The sequence below is a fragment of the Acanthochromis polyacanthus genome, chromosome 11 (assembly GCF_021347895.1).
Source record: "Acanthochromis polyacanthus isolate Apoly-LR-REF ecotype Palm Island chromosome 11, KAUST_Apoly_ChrSc, whole genome shotgun sequence".
NCBI lineage: Eukaryota > Metazoa > Chordata > Actinopteri > Pomacentridae > Acanthochromis > Acanthochromis polyacanthus.
This window is the reverse complement of record NC_067123.1, coordinates 12,444,160-12,466,497: the sequence shown is the minus strand read 5'-3', so window position 1 is coordinate 12,466,497 and position 22,338 is coordinate 12,444,160. Positions and strand designations below refer to the sequence as shown.

Below are 22,338 nucleotides of genomic sequence, written 5' to 3'. Positions count from 1 at the left end.
CTGATGGTCATTAAGTCTAAGTCTCAAGATTGCACTGACGTGTTTCCTGGTGCTACAGGTGGATGGTTCTTGGTTCTGGCAGCAGGAGGCAGCACAGCCGCAGCACTGACAGCACAGTTTTACAAATTAAGGCTGCATTGATTTTTTTTTTTCTTCTTTAATTTCTTAAAATGAAAAGTGAAGAAAACATAGAATTACACAAATTTTTCCTCCCAAAGTCCTGCTTTTCAACTGAGGAAGTGGATTTGTGTGAGATATTGTTAATTTACCTGGTTAAAAGTATCACAAATAATGTTTGCTGTTTCACCTAATGAATTCAGGGTTTATTTTAAACTCAGAGATTCTTTCCATTTGCAGCAGAAGAACTTGAGAACAGTTTTCTACTAAAACAAAGAACAGAACCAGAGAAAAAGATCAGTTCTGGATGTTCTGAGCATCCAGAACAGAGCCCAGTTCTCGAATCCATGAGTCTGAGGAGAAACACTGAAAACAGAAGTCAAGTGGCCTAAATATGCAGTAAAATAATTTAAATCCTGTTTTTATTTTAAAAAAGATAGCAGATTTTTAAAAAAAAAACAGACAGCGAAGGTACATGAAAAAATACATTAAAATCGGTGGAAAGCTGGAAGATTGAAACATTACAAAGAAGAAAAACAATAAAATTATTAAAATAACTGTAAATATTTGTAAAATATTGATCTTTTTATTTTACTGTTCCACGTTGAAAAAAGTAGTTTTAGCCAGTTTTTTTTAGTTATCCCTTTTGTTTTGTTTTTTAACTTTGCATTAATACTGTTAAAAAAAACAAATACCAAATATTTAACTGAAAACGATATTTCCTGTATAATATGAATTTAATACAATTGAAAAAATAGATCATTAAAGTAAAAATATTTTTAAACGTGTGTTAATGGAAATAACCATAACTCCTCCCCCCCCAAAAAAAAAAATTAAGGAAATTGAATCTATAATTTTACAGAAGTTTTATTTATTCATTTTTTTTCAATTTTGTTTGACAGTTTCTTTCAAATTTTTTTAAATAACAAACAAAAATATCAAAATTTAACACCACATCATTTTAAGTGATAAGTGCATTTTACTGACAACAAAATTATTTTCTATTTATTCGAGAGTAGAAAACAGTGATAAAGTTATGGCTTGAAAATGTGTGTAAATTATGGAAAATGATTTCATTTTTATCAGATTTTTCACCCTTATTTCAATGTTGGTTTTTTACAGTGTAAAGGATTCAAGTTCTTTGCCTACCACAGTTTGCAAGAAGATCTTAGACTCACTGACTAACAGTAAAAGCAGATTAGATGCTTTACTTGAGAAAGCAGACAGTCTGGAGATGGTTAACCAGCCATTCAGTCAGAAACCCAACTGGAAGCTGCCCATTACAACCACAGTGTTGCTTAAAGGCACCTTGGTTGATGTTTATTTCACTTTTCTGCGTCGCATTTCCCTCTCAGCTCTTTTGAATTCAACGCACTCATTGCGGCAGCCAACTTGTTTACATTCCATCTACCCAGCCGTCCGCCACAATCACAGCACAGCGAGCTGACGTTGAAGTCGCAGTGACCAAAATCGTTCTTGAAATTCAGTTTTAGAGCTGAAACCTCCAAGCCAAGCAACATTTTCATCTCCATCGCTGTGAGCTGTCAACAAGTCTGTCAGGATCTGAGCAGGAAGTACAATAATCTGTCATCTACAGAGCTTTTGATGTGTTTTTTTCTCTCCCTGGGATCCAAAGCCTCTTAATTTTACTTGCCATTTTCAAACGTAATTTGGTATCTCGGGATGTATTTTTTGAAAGAATGGCAGTAAAGCTGTCACTTCTGTCAAAGCAGTTCTGTTAAACCCAATTTGCATGATGATGTCTCTGCTTGAAAACCCTCCTCTAACCTTCCCCTGTCCACTGATTTGCATTTTCTCTTCATTATGAGAGTGAATTTATTTAGAAAAATCAATAATAGATCAAAGCTTGACCTTTGCAGAAAGCACCAGAAGGACCAGGATGATTTCCATTAGATTAAAAAACATTAGGAATTATTAGAACTCATTATTCCTCTCACAGGCTGCTTGGTGGAGGTTTTGTATTTCTAAATTATTGTGATTTCTGTCAGGAGCTTTTCTACTGGTTTCCAATGTAGTCTGCGATGTCTTGTACTGGTTGTGGCCTTTTCTTTAGTTGTCTTGTGAGTTTAAAGGTTTACAATGACACTAACTTTGATTGTGGACTATAAAGATTTCTCATCGATTCACTGCTGTTCTTTACTCCAGCAAAAAGCTGCTAAAAACATTAAAATTCCTGCATTGAACATGTTCCTTAAGCAAAACTATGTATGTTTTATTAGGAAAATGAATAGAATGATTTAAAATGAGTAATATGATAATGCTAAGATGTGGTGATTAAAAGAAGTGATTCTTAGTAAAAACACTGTGTATGAGGAGAAGTAGCCTATTCTAAATTGCACACTTACAAAAAAGCGGAACTAAAGGATTAGTCAATGCTAGGAGAGTTCCTGGCCACCGAGGAAGTGCATGCACAGTTCCAAATATGGTTATGAGATGCTCATGAATGATGTGTATGTGTTAGTTACTGAATCATAGTGATATGTGTGTAACGTGTATGTGTTAGTTACTGAATTATGGTAATAAGTGTGCCACTAGGTGTATTTGCTAAATGAGTAAATGTGTGTGGAAGCCATAGGAGTTAGGAAACTAAGCGTAAAAATAATCTCTGTGTGTGTGTGTTATGGGCTTGACACACGAGAGGCAACAACAGTCGAGCTCCATTCATTTTCTATGGCTGTTGTGCGATGAGACAAACATCGCTTTCCCTCCTCCCAACAACGTGACGGCGACATTCGTGCATGTGAAATTTCGCGCACGTTCACGTAGATGTGTACCCGCTGGCTTGCAACATGATACAAGAAAGTTGAAAAATCTTCAACTTTTGTCGCTGTCACCTGGAGCTTCAACCAATCAGCGAGGGTTTCACTCACTGACCAATGAGCTTACAGCATGTTACACAGCACAGTCTGCTCCTATACATTAATGGTCCGCTCCGGTTTTCAACCATTGTTTTCAGCCCTTTTCAACATCCATCCATCCATCCATCCTCTATACACCGCTTTATCCTCATTAGGGTCGCGGGGGGTGCTGGAGCCTATCCCAGCTGACTCAGGCGAAGGCAGGGGACACCCAGGACAGGTCGCCTTTTCAACATGGAGAAGCAAATTATTTTCACCGTGATTCATTTTCTGATTCTTTATGATCCTTCCCTTAATGACCTTATCTTTTTCCCTTATCTTTTATAAGCCAATGTCAATAGTAAAATTTCGGCTAAATCAAGCAATATCTTCTGGCTCATCATCTTTATATTTTTCTGTCATGAAAATCTTTGACAAAGTAAAAAATCCCTCCAATTTCACAGCCAAAAGAAGTGAGGGAGACAAGCAATCTGTGCTTTTGCACAGCACACCGTGTGTCGCCATTGCCTGCCGCTGTCAAGTATCGCGCACCATGTGTTGAATTTATCTCCTGTTGCGGTGACTTTCGCATTTCCCCCTTAACTGTCGCTCCCCATGTGTCAAGCCCATTAGAGGATAAGAGTATAAAAGAGAGAGACAGAGACACTGTATTCGGGGTTTTCTTCTGGAGCGGCCAAGGAGTTGCTTCGGAGATCGTCGAAGATCATTGGATATCATCGGAGACCGTCGTCGTCCACAATTCGTTGAGGAGATCGTTGGACTTTGGCTGTCGAGTTCTTTGAGGACATTGTTGGATGAAACAGTTGTTCTGACTTTGTTCAAAAGAAGAAGACCAAGCTCTGCTGAAGGGAGAGCACCGATGGGTCTGCGAGTCTACTGAGAGGAGAAAAGAGAAATCCACCACACCCCAGAAGGCAGCAACAAGGAGCTGCTCTCATCCTAACAGCCACTCGCTAACCTGACGACACCTAGGGACTTTTTCACTGCTGTTCCAGCTTCTTCCACTGAGGACAATCGCATGACCAAGATTGGCTTTTGAGACCTTTCCGCTCCCCCTGCTGAGGAAGGACACTTTTTGGACCAAAAGGGACTTTGTACAGAGTTTCCAGATCCTCTAAGGTGTTCCACCAGACGCAGGTTAAGACCGGGCGTGACAGCTAAGGCTGAGCGGTCTGTCCTCTCTCACCTCTAAATTATACAATTAGAGAAAATATTCTTAGAAACGCTCATTTCATAGAGGTTTAGTTGTAATTGATTATGATTAATTGCATTATTCAATCATGAGCTGTTGCTATGCCCCTGCTAATATTATTCAACAAAAAACTATATTGCATTTAAAGAGAAGATTTATGGATTTCTTAACATTCACCTACTCCGCATACTAATAAAAAGTTAAGCTGATTGTGTGCATCAGATCTAAAGGTTCTTAAAGGTTACTTTAGTCCAACAATATATTTAAATGTTGTCCCTGAGGTTATTGTTCCAAACCTCTAAAACTAACCTATGAAGATCACCAAGTGCAAGCAGTTATAAGAGGAAAGTTGTCATTAACAAACGTGACTGATAGATAAAAACACTGCTACTGAGGCTACTTAGAGGAATTATCTATTAAAGTAAGAGGGGTAAGACGTTTGGAAGTGGACAGTAAGAACCTAGGCGAGTGCTCCTCAACTCCAGCTTAAACATTCTGCTGAAACCTGCTAGGTAAATTCTATTAGGCAGCTAGAATCTGACCCCTTAGACTGAGAGCTGGACCTGAATTATCCTGCAAAGGGTAAGGAAAGTGATACTGACTAACACCCTCCCTGAACTAAAATGAGTTTGACAACCCTGTATAGAGGCCCAAGTAACTGTATTTTCAAATGATTAAGCCAAATCTGCAGCAAAACCCCTTCACTCTTCTCCGTAGTCGGTCTGTGTTCATGTCGAATGTGTTTCTACAAGCTCACCTGGAATTCTCCAAAATCCCCTGGAATCTTCAGGAATGCTGCTCCGTCCTACTAATCACCGAGACTGGAGGATGTGATTATTGAGGGAGAGAAAGTGCGATTGGTGAGGAGCAAAGAGATGATGAGCAGCAGAGACAAACAAACTGTCAGCACATTTTCAGCGGTGAAAGTTAGCTGACAGTGAAGCAACATGTGCCATCCTCTTGTCCACTTGACCTGCTGTAGCATCACCTCTTTCTCTTTTTCTTTTCCAGCAGTTTACCTTCTCGAGCCTCACACATGACTTTCTCCATAAACCAGCTATAACCATTAATCTGTGTGTTGACGAGTGAGAATGTCTGCATGTGTGTAAAGATATGTTATTTCCTTAGAAAGTTATGAAAGTTGCAGGGGGAAGCCAAGTTCAAGAGTTCAGTGATGGCCCAAACACTGGCACACATTTCTGGACATTATTCTGAAATAAAGTGAAGTTTTTTCATAGATGAGAACGTTAGAAGCAGGTTGGTCAAACCTACAAAAAATCCAAATGGAATTTTACATCATTTCTGTCATATAGGGGTATAGGGTCTAAACCACAACCCGACACAGTGGGGTTACAGTGGCGCTTCGAATGTTAGACCATTCTTGAAAACACTAAACCCATTTTTCCCAAAAACTAAAGAAAGTGGGACCACTCTGCTTCCAAACCCTTCGAATATCACACAGCTTCAATGTTCAACAAAAACAAAGGAAACAAACAAAGAATAAATCACACTATGAAACGCAACATAATGACAGACAAAAAAGAGAGACAGGAGCAGGGATCAAAGTCTTTAAAAAGACTATAAAAAGCTATTACTTTAGGAAGCTGTACAAAGACTAAACAAATAAACTGAAAATATTTCAGAGGGTTATTTGAGCAAGAAAAGAAAAGGTGTCATCAAATTTATTTTTGCACTGGAAAAACAAATAGATCATAAAAGTTTTTTATTTAATGAACTGGTGGCAAAATGAAGAAATTCTAAATTTCACAGGAAACCAATGTAAAATGCAGAAGCAGGGGTAATTTGTTCTGTCAAAGAAACATCTGTAATTTGATACATTTTTTGATGCACATTCCCATTTCCATGATTAGAACAGCAAATAATTGTGAATTAGTGTTTACATTTGACCTTCATGAGAAAAAATAATAATTTGAGTGAAATTCAAGTTGAAGGGTCATTGATTTGACACAGTGAAATAGGTTCAGATCACAGATGATGTTTAGCATGTTTAGCTCATGGGACGCTTCCAGTGCAGGAGAAGTGGAAACACTGTATCACTGCACAAGGACTGTGCTTCAAAAATTATGTTGTACAAATTTAAATCGGGTACAGATTTTGATTTTTTAGGTGTAGTCTCACAACCTTTTCATCAACCCATGTAGATCTTTTGCTGAACACTCACATCAGTAACTTCAGCAAGTCAGATCCTAAATCATGTGCAGCAGCAAAAAAAGAGTACACCAAGTTTCAGTGGAATTATATCTTTCTTTTCAATGAGAAGAATTCACGGTACGGTATGCCATTGACACAATTTGAAAAGCACATGTGGCAAAATTATTCATAATCTTAAGATCCTTTAGAGGATCCAAGCAATAGAAGCATCAGTTTGAACAAAGCATCTTCTACAAGTGACTGCACTTCAGAAAGACAATCCTTGGTCACAGTTAAGCAATGTGGTTTCATACACGCAAATATTAGAATCTAAAAGGGATGTGTAGTGTTTCAAATCAGCCTCCAGTTTTAGCTGAAGTCTCCACCAATGATTACCTTGTACAGATTCTAATGCACTGATCCTCACTGATGCTTTGTTTTTGTATTGTGTTGTTTTATGTAATTCTTGTTATGTGGTTGTTTTTGCTGACCTAAACAGAGGCAACAGATGCGCATTATTTTTATTCGTGCAAAATGTGCAAACATTTTAAAAGCAGAAAAGATATCCACAATATGAGCATCAAAGTTGCACACCAGAAAATCAGTACTGAATTTCCATAAAGCTGCAAGTGTTCACATCATTCAAACTCATCCACTTATGTTTCAAGGTTCAAGGTCACTTCAGTTTTACCTGTGGGTAGTTTAGTTTTACAGAAAAATGATTGCATTTGGCATTGTATTACAAAGCAGACATTGAATCTGACAGGCAGGTGCTTGCGCGAGTGACAAACAAAGAAAACAAAAGACAGAACGTGTTCAATGTTCCACCATTCATCAACATAGTATAGCTAAAAAAACACAATTAAAAAAAACCTTGGGGAATAAAAAAGTAATCTCTCTGATAAAAAAACAGGATAAATATGTAGACTCTAAGGCCAGTACTTTGTCCTGATCTTTATTTAGATCTTTATATTTTAAGAGTGAAATGCAGAAAGAAAAATAAAAAGTCATTCAGAGCAGAGACAATGCTCGACTGGGTCAGTGTGAGCATCAGAAACCCTTCAGTGATACATTCAGGTGCTGTCACCAGCAGGTCAAACAGCAAACTGCAGCATCAATGGCCAGAGGCCCAAAGCCCACTCGAGTTCATCCTTCCATCCATCCATTCTCTATACACCTCTTTATCCTCACTAGGGTCGCGGGGGGGTGCTGGAGCCTATCTCAGCTGACTCGGGCGAAGGCAGGGGACACCCTGGACAGGTCGCCAGTCTGTCGCAGGGCAACATATACAGACAAACAATCACACTCACATTCACACCTACGGACAATTTAGAATAGCCAATTAACCTCAGCATATTTTTGGACTGTGAGAGGAATCCGGAGCACCTGGAGAAAACCTACGCATGCACAGGGAGAACATGCAAACTCCATGCAGAAGGATCCCATGCAGGCCAAGGCCGGGACTTGAAGTGGGGACCTTCTTGCTGTAAGGCAAAAGTGCTAACCACTACGTCACTGTGCAGCCCTACTAGAGTTCAGTGAAACTCAATTCACATACAACTCTTCAGACTCGCAAATGTAGAGCATCAGTTTCCTTTCCTGACTGTATTTAAGCAGTAGCAGCTGGATCCTTCTGTCTCCACACTGGAAAAGGGACTGAATGAAGTTTACACACCTACAGCAGGAATCTTAATCGATTACTTCAGTCTTCTTACATGTTATTTTCATCATATGTAATCTCATTAACAGTCAGCATCTAATCTGTTGCAGTTGGTACACTTTTATTTTCAGCATATGTTTTTTATTCAGGATAATTTTGGGGGCAAATCAAGCACATTATTTCAGAGAATTTTCTCTTTTGCTGCTTTCTGAACCCTCTGAAATAGTCTTTTCTACAGTCCTTGAACAACTCATTGTTGTTTCATCAGGAAAAACAAATCTAAGCTCAAAATCACAAAATGTCAACAGAATCCCTTTACTCTGCATGTTGCATTTAAAAAATGGACAAACATGAACCATTTCTGTAAAAATTAAGAATCCTGCAATGCTCGGCACAACCATGAACCATGATTAGTGACTCAGCTTTGATTGACAATCACAAAATCAAAAATTGTGGCAGTTTTCGGCTGAAGTATCTGCTGTCAGATGTACATCGTTTTGAATAAAAGCATCTGCACTGGTAACACATGTAGGGAAAAAAGGTTGTAAATATCGATTCAATTTTTGCAAAATAAATTATCAAAGAAATTCACCTTACTGTTTCTTGGTTTTCATGGTGGTGCTGGTATCATAAAGGTGCAGGATTTTATATTGCAGTAAAAATGTGAGGGTTTCCTGAACCATCAATTAAATACAAATTATTACTGTATGTTAACGTGTCTTTGCATATGCGTATAATTGGGGTACTATATTATTGTTCTCCAGTATTCTACAGTCACTTCAGGAGAACTTTTTAGTCTTGAAATTACTTAAAATGGTTTTTTTCAGTCAAATCACCAAAAGATTCAGAATTTCTACCTATAAAATTAAGCAAAATCAGAATCCTCTGGTTTCTATCCGGTGGAATCTGAAACAATAAGAGATCTGACTCTGGAAAAACATCACATTTTGAAACTGTCTACCTGAATATACCTTTGATTTCTGCACAGTCCACATCTACTGACAACGGTTTGAGCAGTTTTAACTAGAAAAGAAGAAAAAACAGCCAGTAGTTGATCAATCAAGACTTTATTTGCATCTTATTTTATTTAACATAAGAAATGCAACTTTCAGTAGGATCACAATCAAAACAAATACAAATAATTACAGGTGAAGGAGTTAAAGAATGAAAGAGATTACCTTTAAGCAAGTAATTAAAACGGGATTATAAATAAGAATAATCCATCTAAAATTGAAATTAAAGTTTTAAATACCTGCGATAAGCCTGTAATCAGCTTATTGTCTGCTTGGAATTCTGTATTGCACTTTAAGGGAAGAAAAACATGCTTTTCATATTTAGTGTTTTTTTAAAAATCCTCTATATTTTAAAAGTATAACTCTTCTAAACGCCTGTATGAAAAACCAGCATTACAGATGCAGCTGAGAATCACCCTGCAGAGAGCAAAACGCCGCCTGCTGAGACACATACTCTCAAGCACATTTTAAAACAAGCTATTAAAAAGAAAAAGAGACGCTAAAGAGAGGCTCAAAAACAAAGTACTCGAGCTGCAGTCTGTCTAAGCTGCTGATCTTCCTCACACTTTCCTGGAATCAGTGGATGGAAAGGTAAACAGTGAATAGAGGAGCTGGAGGGGATTGTGTTTCCAGGCATGTGTAGGTGTGAACGCTCATGTGATGGATGCAGGTAAAGTGTTTGTGTGCACATGAGGCAGTGAAGGGGCACACAGGGTGATAAGTCCAAAGCAGTGAAGAAAACAACACCAGGTGGGAACGATATCAACATCATGATCACCTTCAGAGGCATGAACCATGAAGCAGGCTCAACAAATCCAGACTTTCTTTGTGTTAGCCGGCTTAACAAAACCTAAAACCTCCAGTCAGGCATGACAAGTATCACAATGGTGGTCTACAACTTTCATTGTTAACTCTTTTCCTATAAAAGAGTATTAATGCATCATGTGACTCTTCTTCTGCACAAAATGGACCAATCATGTGCTGTCGACTTCAGTCAACATTCTGTTTCAATGGAGAGCAACAAGTAATATAAAAATTGATGAAAGCTGCTGCCACTGCAGATGATGCAAGACAGGAAAACTTTTAATCATGTGTTAATATATTCATTTTAGAGCTGTTGAACTTCAGTCATTCAAACATAAAACTGTATTTAAGTGCATGTAGCTCTGACTCTACAGGATATCACTTAAATTTTTGGACAAATTAAAGTGAAATTAACATTATTAATTGAATAACCTCTGTAATAAATACTAAAAAACAAAATAAATTTCTATTGTATCCTATCTGCCGCAGTACCAACAGTGTACAATGGTCTGGAAGGCAAATCAAGACTAAAACATAAAAACATATTTCTGCATCACCAACTGAATGCATGTCAGTTTCCCATAGCAACACAGATCAACAGGTTTTCAGATATGCTGTATTACCTCTGCTGACTATCTGTTTCACTCATAAAGAATCACCAGGAACCAGTTTAAATCTGAAACATAACCAGGTTAGCTCTGCAGCATCTGTTACCATGTTGATCTAGCAGGTAAACGCCACCTTGGTGACACTAAAAATTCTGACATACCTGCTAACCCATTAATCTCTCTTTACTCTCTAGAAAAACATGGTGCAGGTGTAACTGCAAACACTTTAAAACAAGCACTTTCAGCACTTTAATATAGATAAATGTACATTATTTAGGAGGACTTCTTTTCTGTTAGACACATTTGGTGATATCATATACTTATTTAAAAAGTGTTCTTTGAATCAACATGCAAAGCTTTAATGTAGGACTTGCATAAATTGAAAAACTTGATCAGTGGTACAGCTGTTTAAAGAACAGGTCACGTAACTAGGCCTTTTAGCCTTTCTGTTTATTTGCAGAGTAGCATCGAATATTTTCATAGTAATTACTCATGGAGCTGCAGTTATATGAGCACAAAGAAAACAGAAAATTGTACGTTTGATGCATTTATGATGGATATGACATTACTGATGGTGACGTTAGAGAGGAGAAGACTTCACCAGGACATCAAGAGGGTTGTTCTCTGAATTCAACCAACCAGTGCTGTCTTCATGCAGTTTACTGATCTGCCTCTTACGCACATAAACAAGACTACTGGGTTTCCACACATCATTAACAAATTCTACCTTTAGTCCATTTCTGAGAGACAACCCTGACTCTAGATGCCTTCAGTCAACAACTCGTCATTTCAAGAACAATTTTAAAACAGAAGGATAATTGCCAACAGTGTGATCTCCTGTTTCCTTACTGTGTCTTTACAGTCCTTTGAGAAAAACCTCGACACATGTAGGGTTTCCTCACTGTTCAGTCTCCTCCATAACTTCCATCACGATGGTTCGGGGTCCTCTGAGGATCAGGTGGCTGACGGTGCGGTAGTCCAGGTTAAGAACATTGACACTGTTAACTGAAACTACAAATTGGCGAACCTGTAAGTAAGGAAAAGCACATAACTAAATTGAGATGAGGGGAAAAGATGGAAAAAAGACACATTTTCAGATTGTTCGGCCTTAACCTTCTGTACTCAGAAATCACGTCTAGGATCAAAATGTATATTATCTTTAAAGAATTGTCCAAATTACACCATTTATCAAAACCAGAAACTGATACAGATAGAATAGCTGGGTCTAAACTAACTAATCATGTATAAACAAAAACAAAAAAAAAAACCATCAAAAATGACCTTATTGCACCACATTCCATAAAAAGCAACAAATGCTACAAAAATTCAAGGACTATTTGATTGCATTGCAGGCTATACACACGTGGACAAAATTGTTGGTACCCCTCAGTTAAAGAAGGAAAAACCCACAATTCTCACTGAAATCACTTGAAACTCACAAAAGTAACAATAAATAAAAATTTATTGAAAATTAAATAATCAAAAACAGCCATCACTTTTGAATTGTTGATTAACATAATTATTTAAAAAAACAAACTAATGAAATAGGGCTGGACAAAAATGATGGTACCCATAACTTAATATTTTGTTGCACAACCTTTTGAGGCAATCACTGCAATTAAACGATTTCTGTATTTGTCAATGAGCGTTCTGCAGCTGTCAACAGGTATTTTGGCCCACTCCTCATGAGCAAACAGCTCCAGTTGTCTCAGGTTTGATGGGTGTCTTCTCCAAATGGCATGTTTCAGCTCCTTCCACATATGTTCAATGGGATTCAGATCTGGGCTCATAGAAGGCCACTTTAGAATAGTCCAACGCTTTTCTCTCAGCCATTCTTGGGTGTTTTTGGCTGTGTGTTTTGGATCGTTGTCCTGTTGGAAGACCCATGACCTGCGACTGAGACCAAGCTTTCTGACACTAGGCAGCACATTTCTCTCCAGAATGCCTTGATAGTCTTCAGATTTCATCGTACCTTGCACACTTTCAAGACACCCTGTGCCAGATGCAGCAAAGCAGCCCCAAAACATTACTGAGCCTCCTCCATGTTTCACCGTAGGGACAGTGTTCTTTTCTTCGTATGCTTGGTTTTTGAGTCTATGAACATAGAGTTGATGTGCCTTACCAAAAAGCTCCAGTTTGGTCTCATCTGTCCAAAGGACATTCTCCCAGAAGCTTTGTGGCTTGTCAACATGCATTTTTGCAAATTCCAGTCTCGCTTTTTTATGAGTTTTTTTTAGCAGTGGTGTCCTCCTTGGTCGTCTCCCATGAAGTCCACTTTGGCTCAAACAATGACGAATGGTGCGATCTGACACTGATGTACCTTGGCCTTGGAGTTCACCTTTAATTTCTTTGGAGGTTGCTCTGGGCTCTTCGGATACAATTCGAACGATCCGTCTCTTCAATTTGTCATCAATTTTCCTCTTGCGGCCACGTCCAGGGAGGTTGGCTACTGTCCCGTGGGTCTTGAACTTCTGAATAATATGAGCCACTGTTGTCACAGGAACTTCAAGCTGTTTAGAGATGGTCTTATAGCCTTTACCTTTAAGATGTTTGTCTATAATTTTTTTTCGGATGTCCTGGGACAATTCTCTCCTTCGCTTTCTGTTGTCCATGTTCAGTGTGGTACACACCTTTTCACCAAACAGCAGGGTGACTACTTGTCTCCCTTTAAATAGGCAGACTGACTGATTATGAGTTTGGAAACACCTGTGATGTCAATTAAATGACACACCTGAGTTAATCATGTCACTCTGGTCAAATAGTTTTCAATCTTTTATAGAGGTACCATCATTTTTGTCCAGGCCTGTTTCATTAGTTTGTTTTTTTAAATAATTATGTTAATCAACAATTCAAAAGTAATGGCTGTTTTTGATTATTTAATTTTCAATAAATTTTTATTTATTGTTACTTTTGTGAGTTTCAAGTGATTTCAGTGAGAATTGTGGGTTTTTCCTTCTTTAACTGAGGGGTACCAACAATTTTGTCCACGTGTGTAGGTACACATAGAAGATAGAGTCAAGTATTGAAAAAAATATTAGAGCCACCACAACCAAAATAAAACATAGTTGATCAATAAAACAAATGTGGCATGTCTCAAAAATGGAATACAGAGAAGTTTTTGGAAGATACATTTGGCATGGTGAAACATTTCTCTGGAGTTAATGTGCAGAATAGTGTGAAAAATGTTGAGCTTAAAGGGAATGTAAAATTGCACAAAAAAGAAAATTAAGTAAAATATGTATAGTATGTAGAGCCACGTTTTCTCCCTCAGTACTGATAACACCTGTGCCCACTTAGAAAAATATTGTGAATGGCGATTTGAAGTTTTTTAAATTTTTGTGGACTAAATAATTAAAGAAATTCATATTTATTCCACTATTAATGGCATTATAGCTGAATGATGCTGCACAGAAGACATTTTTGAGTTCTCTCTACTTCATGGTCATGGTTGTGCTCTTTCCATGGAGATGCTTTATAATGCAATGAAAAATGAGCCCACAGTGAGTAAAAAAAAAAGGTGAGATAAAAAAAAAAAAAAACACAGAAGTGCCTGGAGTTTAGAGGATTAAACGTAAAGTAACAGATTTTTTTGGTCACATGACAGCAGCAGAAAAACAAAAGTAAGAACACAACAAAAAACAGCTATTTTCTCTACACTGGAAGTCTCAAAATCCTATTGAACCTCTTCTAAGTGGATAAATAAAGTGATTTACTAACTGTACCTACCTTTATCCCTGCAGCAGCAGCTGGACCACAGGGCTCCACAGCCTGGATGTGACATGGTCTGTTTCCTCTGATCACAAACCCCCAACCGACTGCATCACCCACAATCTGCAGATGCACAGGTGTCAGTTAGACATTTATCTGGAGCAACAATGGCAAAAAACCACACAGAAACTAAGAAAAAGATAATAGATCTTGATGTAGTGGGTTATTTAGGCCTTTGTGATGGCGAGTGGCAGCTGGATGCTCCTGATTTGCAGAGATTAGTTTTTTGCAAATGAGGCACCAAAAGAACCAAGACACACACATCTCTCAAAATGTGTCATGATGCTACGAGAATGCACTGGAAGGTTTCTTACATAGACAATGAATGAGATAAAAATAAGGTTACATTTAAGACAATGTAGTGGTCACAGTTGATGACATTTTATATTATAATTTTTGTTCTTGCTGCAACTATGAGAAAGGGCTATCCATTTCTATGCATATTAGGCAGGAATATTGCTTTTTTCATATTTTTAGGCCAGCTAGCTCAGTTTTGTGTCTTGTTTCCATGGCAATGCATCCATTAATTTGTGTCATGAGGCTCTTGAAGGTGCACTAATAAAGAAGTTTTGTTTTTTAGGCTGTTGAGTTCAAATATTAGCAAACGTTATTAGAAACAGCTTACTCCAACTTTAATAATAATAAAAAAGCTTTACTGTGTGTAAAATGTTGAATTGCTGACGTACTGTAAAGGTTTTCTTGATGTATGGTGATCCTGGTCGTTGCAGCTCTTCTGTGCTCACTGGTCTTTTCAGGACTAAAAGAAAAGTATGAATGTCAAGACTATGACTATAACTGGGATGCTTTTAACAATGGAAAAGAAAGCAGAAATGCGCAGTTTATCACCAATGAGAGACTTTTTTGGAAAATAAATAAGAAAATAAAATATTACATACTTGTGATTTTGACTTTAACATTAAAAAATATCTTAAAATGCAACAAATTCTGACTTAATTTGGAGATTTAATATAATTATCTACATCAAATAGTGGGAAGGAGGGAACATTGTTGCTCAGTTCATTAAATTCAATTCAAAATGATTGTCATCTCAGCTCGGTGCATCACATTTAATTCTTCCTGTCCGTCCAGGCTGCCTTGGTCTTTGTCCTGACTTTTACTGCAATCAAACACTGAAAACACCTAAGAATTGTCTCCTAAACAAGCTCTTTTACCTGATTTGGGGTTGGAGAGCACTAGAGAGGAGGAAGAGGATGAGCTGGGAATGCCGGTTCCTCTCCAGCTGTATCTGCTTCCATCACTGCTGCTCCTCAGTCGAGCTCCACCCTGACCTCCACATCCTCCACCTGGGACCGGCTTTACGTCCTTAGAAGGAGCAACTGAAGAAAACAGATGTTTTCATGACTACAATGCTGATTTTATCCCATATATATATTGTATTTCAATTCAAACGCTCCCTCAGTGGAATACATTGACCCAAGGCAAAAAAACAAAACAAAACAAAAAAAAAACTGCTGAAAACTCTGAATAATTGAAAACTCCTTAGATCCAAATTCCAAGGATTCCGTTAAGACTTGCCCTGATAAGACAGGATGCTTCTTGAAATAGGAGCTATCAGAAAAACAAACAGAGATGTTTTTTGGTGAGAAGAGGGGTTGACAGTGCTATTTTTGCTCTAAAATAGACAAATGAGCCCCACAAATGCCAATCGCCATCCCTCTGATAGGTCTAAATGCCCCTCTGATGAGCTCCAGAGATGCTGCTGTTTCCGAAGTTCCGTGCTTTACAGTAATTTCGCCTAGACAGGTATGTGACTAGCATCTGTCTGCAAGATTACACCAAAACCACCAAACTGAATTTCATGAAACTTGGTGGAAAGGTGGATCATTAGCAAAGGGAGAACCCACTACATTTTGACTTGAATCTATATAATCGTTTGTTAAAACTGTGAAGTAGCAAATTGGCCTCGCTGGAGGATGTGTTCGTGTGGCTTTCTTTGCTCAGGGTTTATGTAGCTGTATGGAAATGGATGCTCCAGGATGAATTTTCTTGTAGAAGGCACCTTTTAAAAAAAAATAAAAATAAATTCTGGTCCAGGATACATGAGCCAATGTCTGACTTTATGCTTCTACGCCAGAGTTCAGCAAAGTTTGCAAGAGTCCAGATGGATCCCTCTGGAGACGTCTGCATGCAACCGAGGAACACTATAAGATCAGAAGTGCTTGTTCTTGGCAGTTGTGTACATGCATAGAATACACGGACGCGCCGCTACTGCATATGGTAGAGGGTACTCCGAGTGCTTGAGGAAGTAGTATAATAACAGCAACAACAACTCATCAACCCAGACCTTAGAGAATCTTTGGGCCAAACTTTGTTTCAAATCACGGAGAATAAGTCCCTCTGTTTAAAGCTCCACAAACCTAGTTTTATTTAGAGTAAACACAGAACTAAATGATTATTATATTGACAATATTATTAGAACAGTAGCATCTAATGGTGAAGATGCAACCAGCTGAGTAACCCCCATTTCACTGACCAGTTTCAGGCATCAAGGAATTTAAGTTTTGCATTGTTATATTTTCTGTATTTATTGCTCTGTGGACGTTCTCTTTTTTCTGGAACAGATACAAATTAGCTGCTAATTCTGCTGCGATTACCTTTATTTGTGCACTGCTCCTGCAAAAATAAATGAATAAACTAAACTGGGACAAAACTACAGGGCTGAGAGCATAATCTGACACTCTTCACATTAAAGCTACCACCGCTTCCAACTACTTCCCTCTGGCAGATGATATAGGAAAATGAAATCATGAAAGACAAAACTGAAAAAACTCCAATTAAGCTTCCCACCCTAACTCACTTAAAGTCGACTTACTGCTAAGTCTAACCTGTGTGCCTTGAAAACTGTGACCCACTGTTTCAACTACTGCTGCAGTCTGTCTGATGCATTTGCACTTTTCATCTTCTATTATTTTTAGATCGTACTTTATTTAATTGCAATGTTTTGATTGTTCTTCTTATATTGTCCCAACAGTTTTTGTGCCTCCGGAGCACTATCCAAATTTCATAATATTGCTGTTTGACCTCAGTATAATGACAATAGAGCTACAACTGGCACCTAAAAAAAAAGGGCAAAAGTCCCCTTCTGAAGCCAGTGTTTAGTTTGTCCCATCTGGGCTACTGTAGAAATATGGCTGTGCAACATGGTAGGCTCTGCAGAAGACCACTTTCTCCTTCTGTAGTTTTAAAGAACTAAATCTAAAGCAACGGAAACACTCCTATTCTTATTTTGAATGTTGTATTTCTGCTCATAGATCTCCCAAATCTCTCACACTGAACATTAGTTGCAGTGCAGGACTTTTCCACATAAATGATTTGAATAGCTACAGCAACTTGGAGTATGATGGAGCCTGTGGAGGGAAAAAACCTGGTAACTATTCTCAAAAGCAAATGCAATGAAATGATGTAAAAACAAAGATTATACTGTCAAATACACAACAGTTTAAGCTTTCTTTTTGTAATAAAACTAATATCTGTAATGAGACTGCAACACATCAGTTAGGAGAACACAGGAAGTCTTTATGTCTCTGTCTTTGACATTCCTTTAACATATCTGTGAAAACTATTAAAGATGATGGTTTCCATTATGCTGGAAAAGAAGGAACAGTGCTGAGACGAGTGTATTTTTTGTTTTGTTTTGTTTTAATGTTCTTGTTAAAGGCCATTGATAGTATCTAATTGTAGAAATATATTTACAATGTTAAACTTGAATATAACAGATATGAGTGGAAAAAAGAAAACATGTTTTAAATTATGATAAATTTGCAAATATGTTTTATGTCATTAAAATAATAAAAGTTAAAAATAAAATAATCTTGTCTAAAAGTAAAATGTGTAAATTCAGTCTGTTTTTGCATTTGCATTTATATTTTTGCATTTAAAAAAATGAAAAATCCTGTAAAACAAAGTTAAAATTGAGTAAAATTACAGATTTTTAAAAAATTGTTTACTGTGTGCCTAATAACCTCAGTCTGAATCTCCCGTGGGACACTCAGTTTGCAACACTTTCTTTTTAACTGCAGACTTAACAAAGACAAAAATGCCAAAAATCTTAATTTAGAGTAAAGATTTAAACAAGTCACTCTAACATGATGGATGATGAAGCAGATGAATCTCTTTAACCAGCCACTGTTAAGGTTTGCAGTAAATCAGGCAATGCTTCCTACTTTTCTGTGGCAAAGGTTTCAGTGTATTCTATGTTATCATATTTCAGTGTTCGCTCTGATCTTCACATTTTAAAGTGGGTCAGTGAATCACAACAGGGAAGACACTCAGACAATAAAATGACAGTAAAACCATAAAATTCGTTTGTTTATTTCTTGATGAAACATGTCATGACCTCAATTTACTCATTACTTCCTCTTGTAGTGACGTAAATATACACATTTCACAATTATTATTTACCCAGATCTGATTTAGTCATTGTTTTCCATAGATACCAACTCATTTTTAACTTTTCTCTGAAAATAATTCACTGAAATGTAGCAGTGAGTCATTCTTTAAAAGTTAGGTTTCTGTGGTCACATTTGGTTGTTAGTTCACAAACACATCACTTTGTGTTTTGCAAATTCTTTTCACAATGTAATTTTTTGTAAATATACAGTTTTCTTTCTAAACGAGTGCCATAACCGACTTCATTTGTGTCTATTTTATGCTGCATGATGATTATATCAGTAAGCATCACTATTACTTTGTAATTATCACATGTAAACTTATTTTAGACACAACAAACTAAAATATCATTTATCATATTACCATAAATGCACCATTTAGAAGCAGTTTTTTTGTGAGGGAGCAGTGTTTGGTTTGCTTGGAATGAAACTCAAATGACTCCATCAGTAGTAATGCTTCACCTATATAACTAATACAGTAAAATTTAACCAGGAAAATTGCTCTTTATTCTCTGACTCAGGATAAAATTATGCATCAGGAGTGGCTATCAGTGCAGGAAGACCAGGCAGCATATTGTCACTACTGATAAGAAATGACATGATCCTTGAAAAATGGAAAACTAATGTGATAAATAACCATTTAAAAGCCTTTGAAAGTCACTTTAAAGTCACCGTACTCCTTGTTTCTTCTCACATTGCCAGTATTCAGAAAAAATCTGAGCAGTTTCTTACCTGCAGTACGAGGTCCCATCTCTCCTCAGTTATTTTTTCAATCCAGTCACTCAGAAAAAAGAGCCGAAAAGGATGAATCCAGGAAGGAGAGCTTTAAAACTTCATACAAAACAGTCAGTCCTCAGGCATCGGATGGCTCCGGCTGGACGACAGCTTCCCAAAGTTTCCTCAGTCAGGATGTAAGTTAAAACCTGCCGATGTGTTTACAGATCTGAAAGCGAGGGTAGTCAACTGGTCGGAAAAAAATGCATGTGAGCGAGCTAAATATTAAACCCCTGAACAAACAAACTGACCGTCAGCAGCAGGGAGGAGGAGACAAGCTGCAAGCAGAAATCTTCATCTCTTAAATAATATTAATGTTGGTAAATGACCCTCAAAATTTAACATCATGTTGGTATCAGTACAAAATTGTAAAGAACTTTATTTTTTTCTTCCTGGCCCAAATGTGAAGCTGCTGCATGTGAGGTTTGGAGAGAATTATTATGATTTGCTGTGCAGAAGAGAATTATTTCATACAGTTACAAAGTTCTCAACAAAAGCTACAAGCTTCTCACATGCATTGCATTATAAATGATTTAATCCTTGAAATAAAACTTCAAATCAGCAATAGGCAGGATGTCCTTTGAGATCAAAACAAAATTATCATAAAGCATTAAATAAAGACCAAATGGTACAAAAAGAATTTTAAAAAATCAGGTCAGAGATGGAGATGCAGTATCAAAATTGCAATTACTTTATAAATTCTGCTGTAATCCTCTCAAGAGGAGAAAAAAGAGGCAGTTTTCCAGGTTGCAAAATCATTTCCTCAGCAGCAACTCTTAATCAGAAGTGTGTGTTTCTGTGAAAACCGAATGATATCTGTTTAACCTTTCGCTCTGCTGGTTTCTGATTCCTGCTGATAAGTCTGACTGGTGGATTTCTGCATAATAGTATCTGGCACCGTGGAACTTTAGAACGTGCCTTTGTAAAAAGAGAGTTTGGCAGCTCTGGTTAGAAAGCAGGAGGATGTGGAAAGGCCTAAAGGAAATTGCTGCTCGGTTGCCATGCAGACTGTAGGAGGCTGCAGCTGGAGATGAGAAGGGGAAACACAGCGATCATTTCTGCTGTAATGGATGGAGGAGAATCAGGATGAAAGGCAAAAGTAGTGGAGATTTCCATCAGACAGAACAGAACAGGGAGGCGAGTGCAGACAGAGCTACATCTCACTTCGGTTAGTGGGTTTAAAAGTCAGGGTATGTTAAAAAAAAAAATCACCTGGAGAAATTTTCAACCATTTTTCTATCCCATTTGATGTGCAGTTCCACTTGGAAAATGATCCAAATCTGAGCTTTAAAGAAATAGATTTTATCAAAATCATTTTATTTTACATGTCTTTAATTGAGAATTCACTAAAAAATATACTGTTTGCTTGAACCACATTTTGTAAAAAAATGAAATATGCTGTGGTCCTCAGCACAAACAAAAACAGATTAGTAACTCAACTGTTACCAACAGTCACATGACAAAAATGACTTTTGAGCTGAACTGCAAATTAACCAGATACAAGTCTTGTGATATTTCAACAAAATCATTTCATTTTACACATCTCATTTAAAATTTGGTAAAAACAAATAAATAAATCATTTGCCTTTACCAGATTCTGTAAAAAACTAAAATTCTGTGCTTTTTGTTGCTGCTGAAAAGTCATTAGTGACTCAGCTGCAAACAACAGTCACATTATACAATAGTTTTTCTTATTTAAACCGACAAATCAAAAAGAGTTGTTTGTACCTTGCTGACATGTTTCGACAGCTTCTGCTGTCTTCCTCAGAGCGTCATCTGACGCTTGGTGATGTGTCCTTTTTATCACGTGGTCAGCTTGACAGATCCGTCATAAAAAATCAGCCATCACGGATCATTGCAGAAGAGAGAACCACGTTATGGACTGGGACGGGTGGAGGATCATAACTTCGGAGACTAACAAACAAAGACGATGGATCAAGGAAGCTATCGAGATCAGGAAGCGGGCGGGCCACACTATGAACCGGGTCGAGGGGGCCTACATCCTTTCGCATACCTGGGATACCGTCCTCCGGAGACCACCGGACGGCGGGAGGCGTGGTCGGTGTTGACAGATTCTGACGGATCTGTCAAGCCGACCACGTGATAAAAAGGACACGTCACCAAACGTCAGATGACGCTCTGAGGAAGACAGCAGAAGCTGTCGAAACATGTCAGCAAGGTAAAAACAACTCTTTTTGATTTGTCGGTTTAAATAAGTAAAACTATTGTATAGTATACAACGACAAAATGAACCTAATCCAACTAACAGTCACATTGCGAAACAAAAATACAGGGACTACTCAGCTGAACTGCAGGCTGTGTAGAGACAGGTAGGGGCAAGAACGAGAGAAAAATGGAAAAAATTTGAGCTGTTAAAGAGCCATAATTTTCCTCCAACACTGGGGACACCATTGAGGACTTTGGAAAATTGTTGGTTTCAGGTTTGTGCAATTTTTTACGGGGGGGGGGGGGGGGGGGGGGGTATCAAAGAAGTGCCTTTTTGTAACAATTTATGGCACTATAACTTTTTTCATTTTGCAGATTGGATATTTCTTGGTTGTCTCTACTTCTAGCCTTGGTTGTTGTGTTTCCATAGAGGTACTAGTCTTTATATTACAGTGAAAAATGAGCCCACGGTGAGGAAAAATGTGACAGAAGCAACACATGGCTAGAAACTGCTCAGGTTTCAGAGAGTTTCAAGGCTTGACCCTCTAAATATTATTCAATGGACTTCAGAATATAAAGTGATCCAGTACATTTGCAGCATGTTATGTGATTTATTGCAGTTTCTTGACCTCTTTGTCACTCTGTTCTGTAACATCTACGGCAGAGTTAGCTGCATGGAAAGACAAACAAAACCATAATTAAGTTTCGGTCTACATGCAGTCAGATAAATGAGGCAAATATTGTTAAATGAGACTATAAAACTAGCTTGTAAAGCTAAATATATTGCTCTTTACTGT

General features: G+C 37.7%; 1 protein-coding gene across 1 annotated transcript; it reads right to left on the bottom strand.

Annotated features, from left to right (window-relative positions):
• Positions 1–9,050: 9,050 nt before the first annotated feature.
• On the bottom strand, positions 9,051–19,794 carry LOC110962804 (DEP domain-containing mTOR-interacting protein-like). Its single transcript, XM_022210837.2, has 5 exons — positions 19,334–19,794; positions 15,365–15,529; positions 14,879–14,949; positions 14,151–14,255; positions 9,051–11,451 (listed from the first exon to the last, which is right to left on the bottom strand). Exons 1-5 carry the CDS (start codon positions 19,350–19,352, stop codon positions 11,323–11,325), a joined length of 489 nt encoding a protein of 162 aa, XP_022066529.1. The 5' UTR covers positions 19,353–19,794; the 3' UTR covers positions 9,051–11,322.
• Positions 19,795–22,338: the final 2,544 nt, after the last annotated feature.

What these genes read in the sequence shown, in the direction of transcription:
- LOC110962804 (XM_022210837.2), bottom strand. An exon ending in GCTCTCCAACCCCAAATCAG is followed by an intron (nt 14,950 to 15,364) that starts GTAAAAGAGCTT and finishes CTTTTCTTTTAG; the next exon opens with TCCTGAAAAGACCAGTGAGC. An exon ending in CTGCTGCTGCAGGGATAAAG is followed by an intron (nt 11,452 to 14,150) that starts GTAGGTACAGTT and finishes CCTTACTTACAG; the next exon opens with GTTCGCCAATTTGTAGTTTC.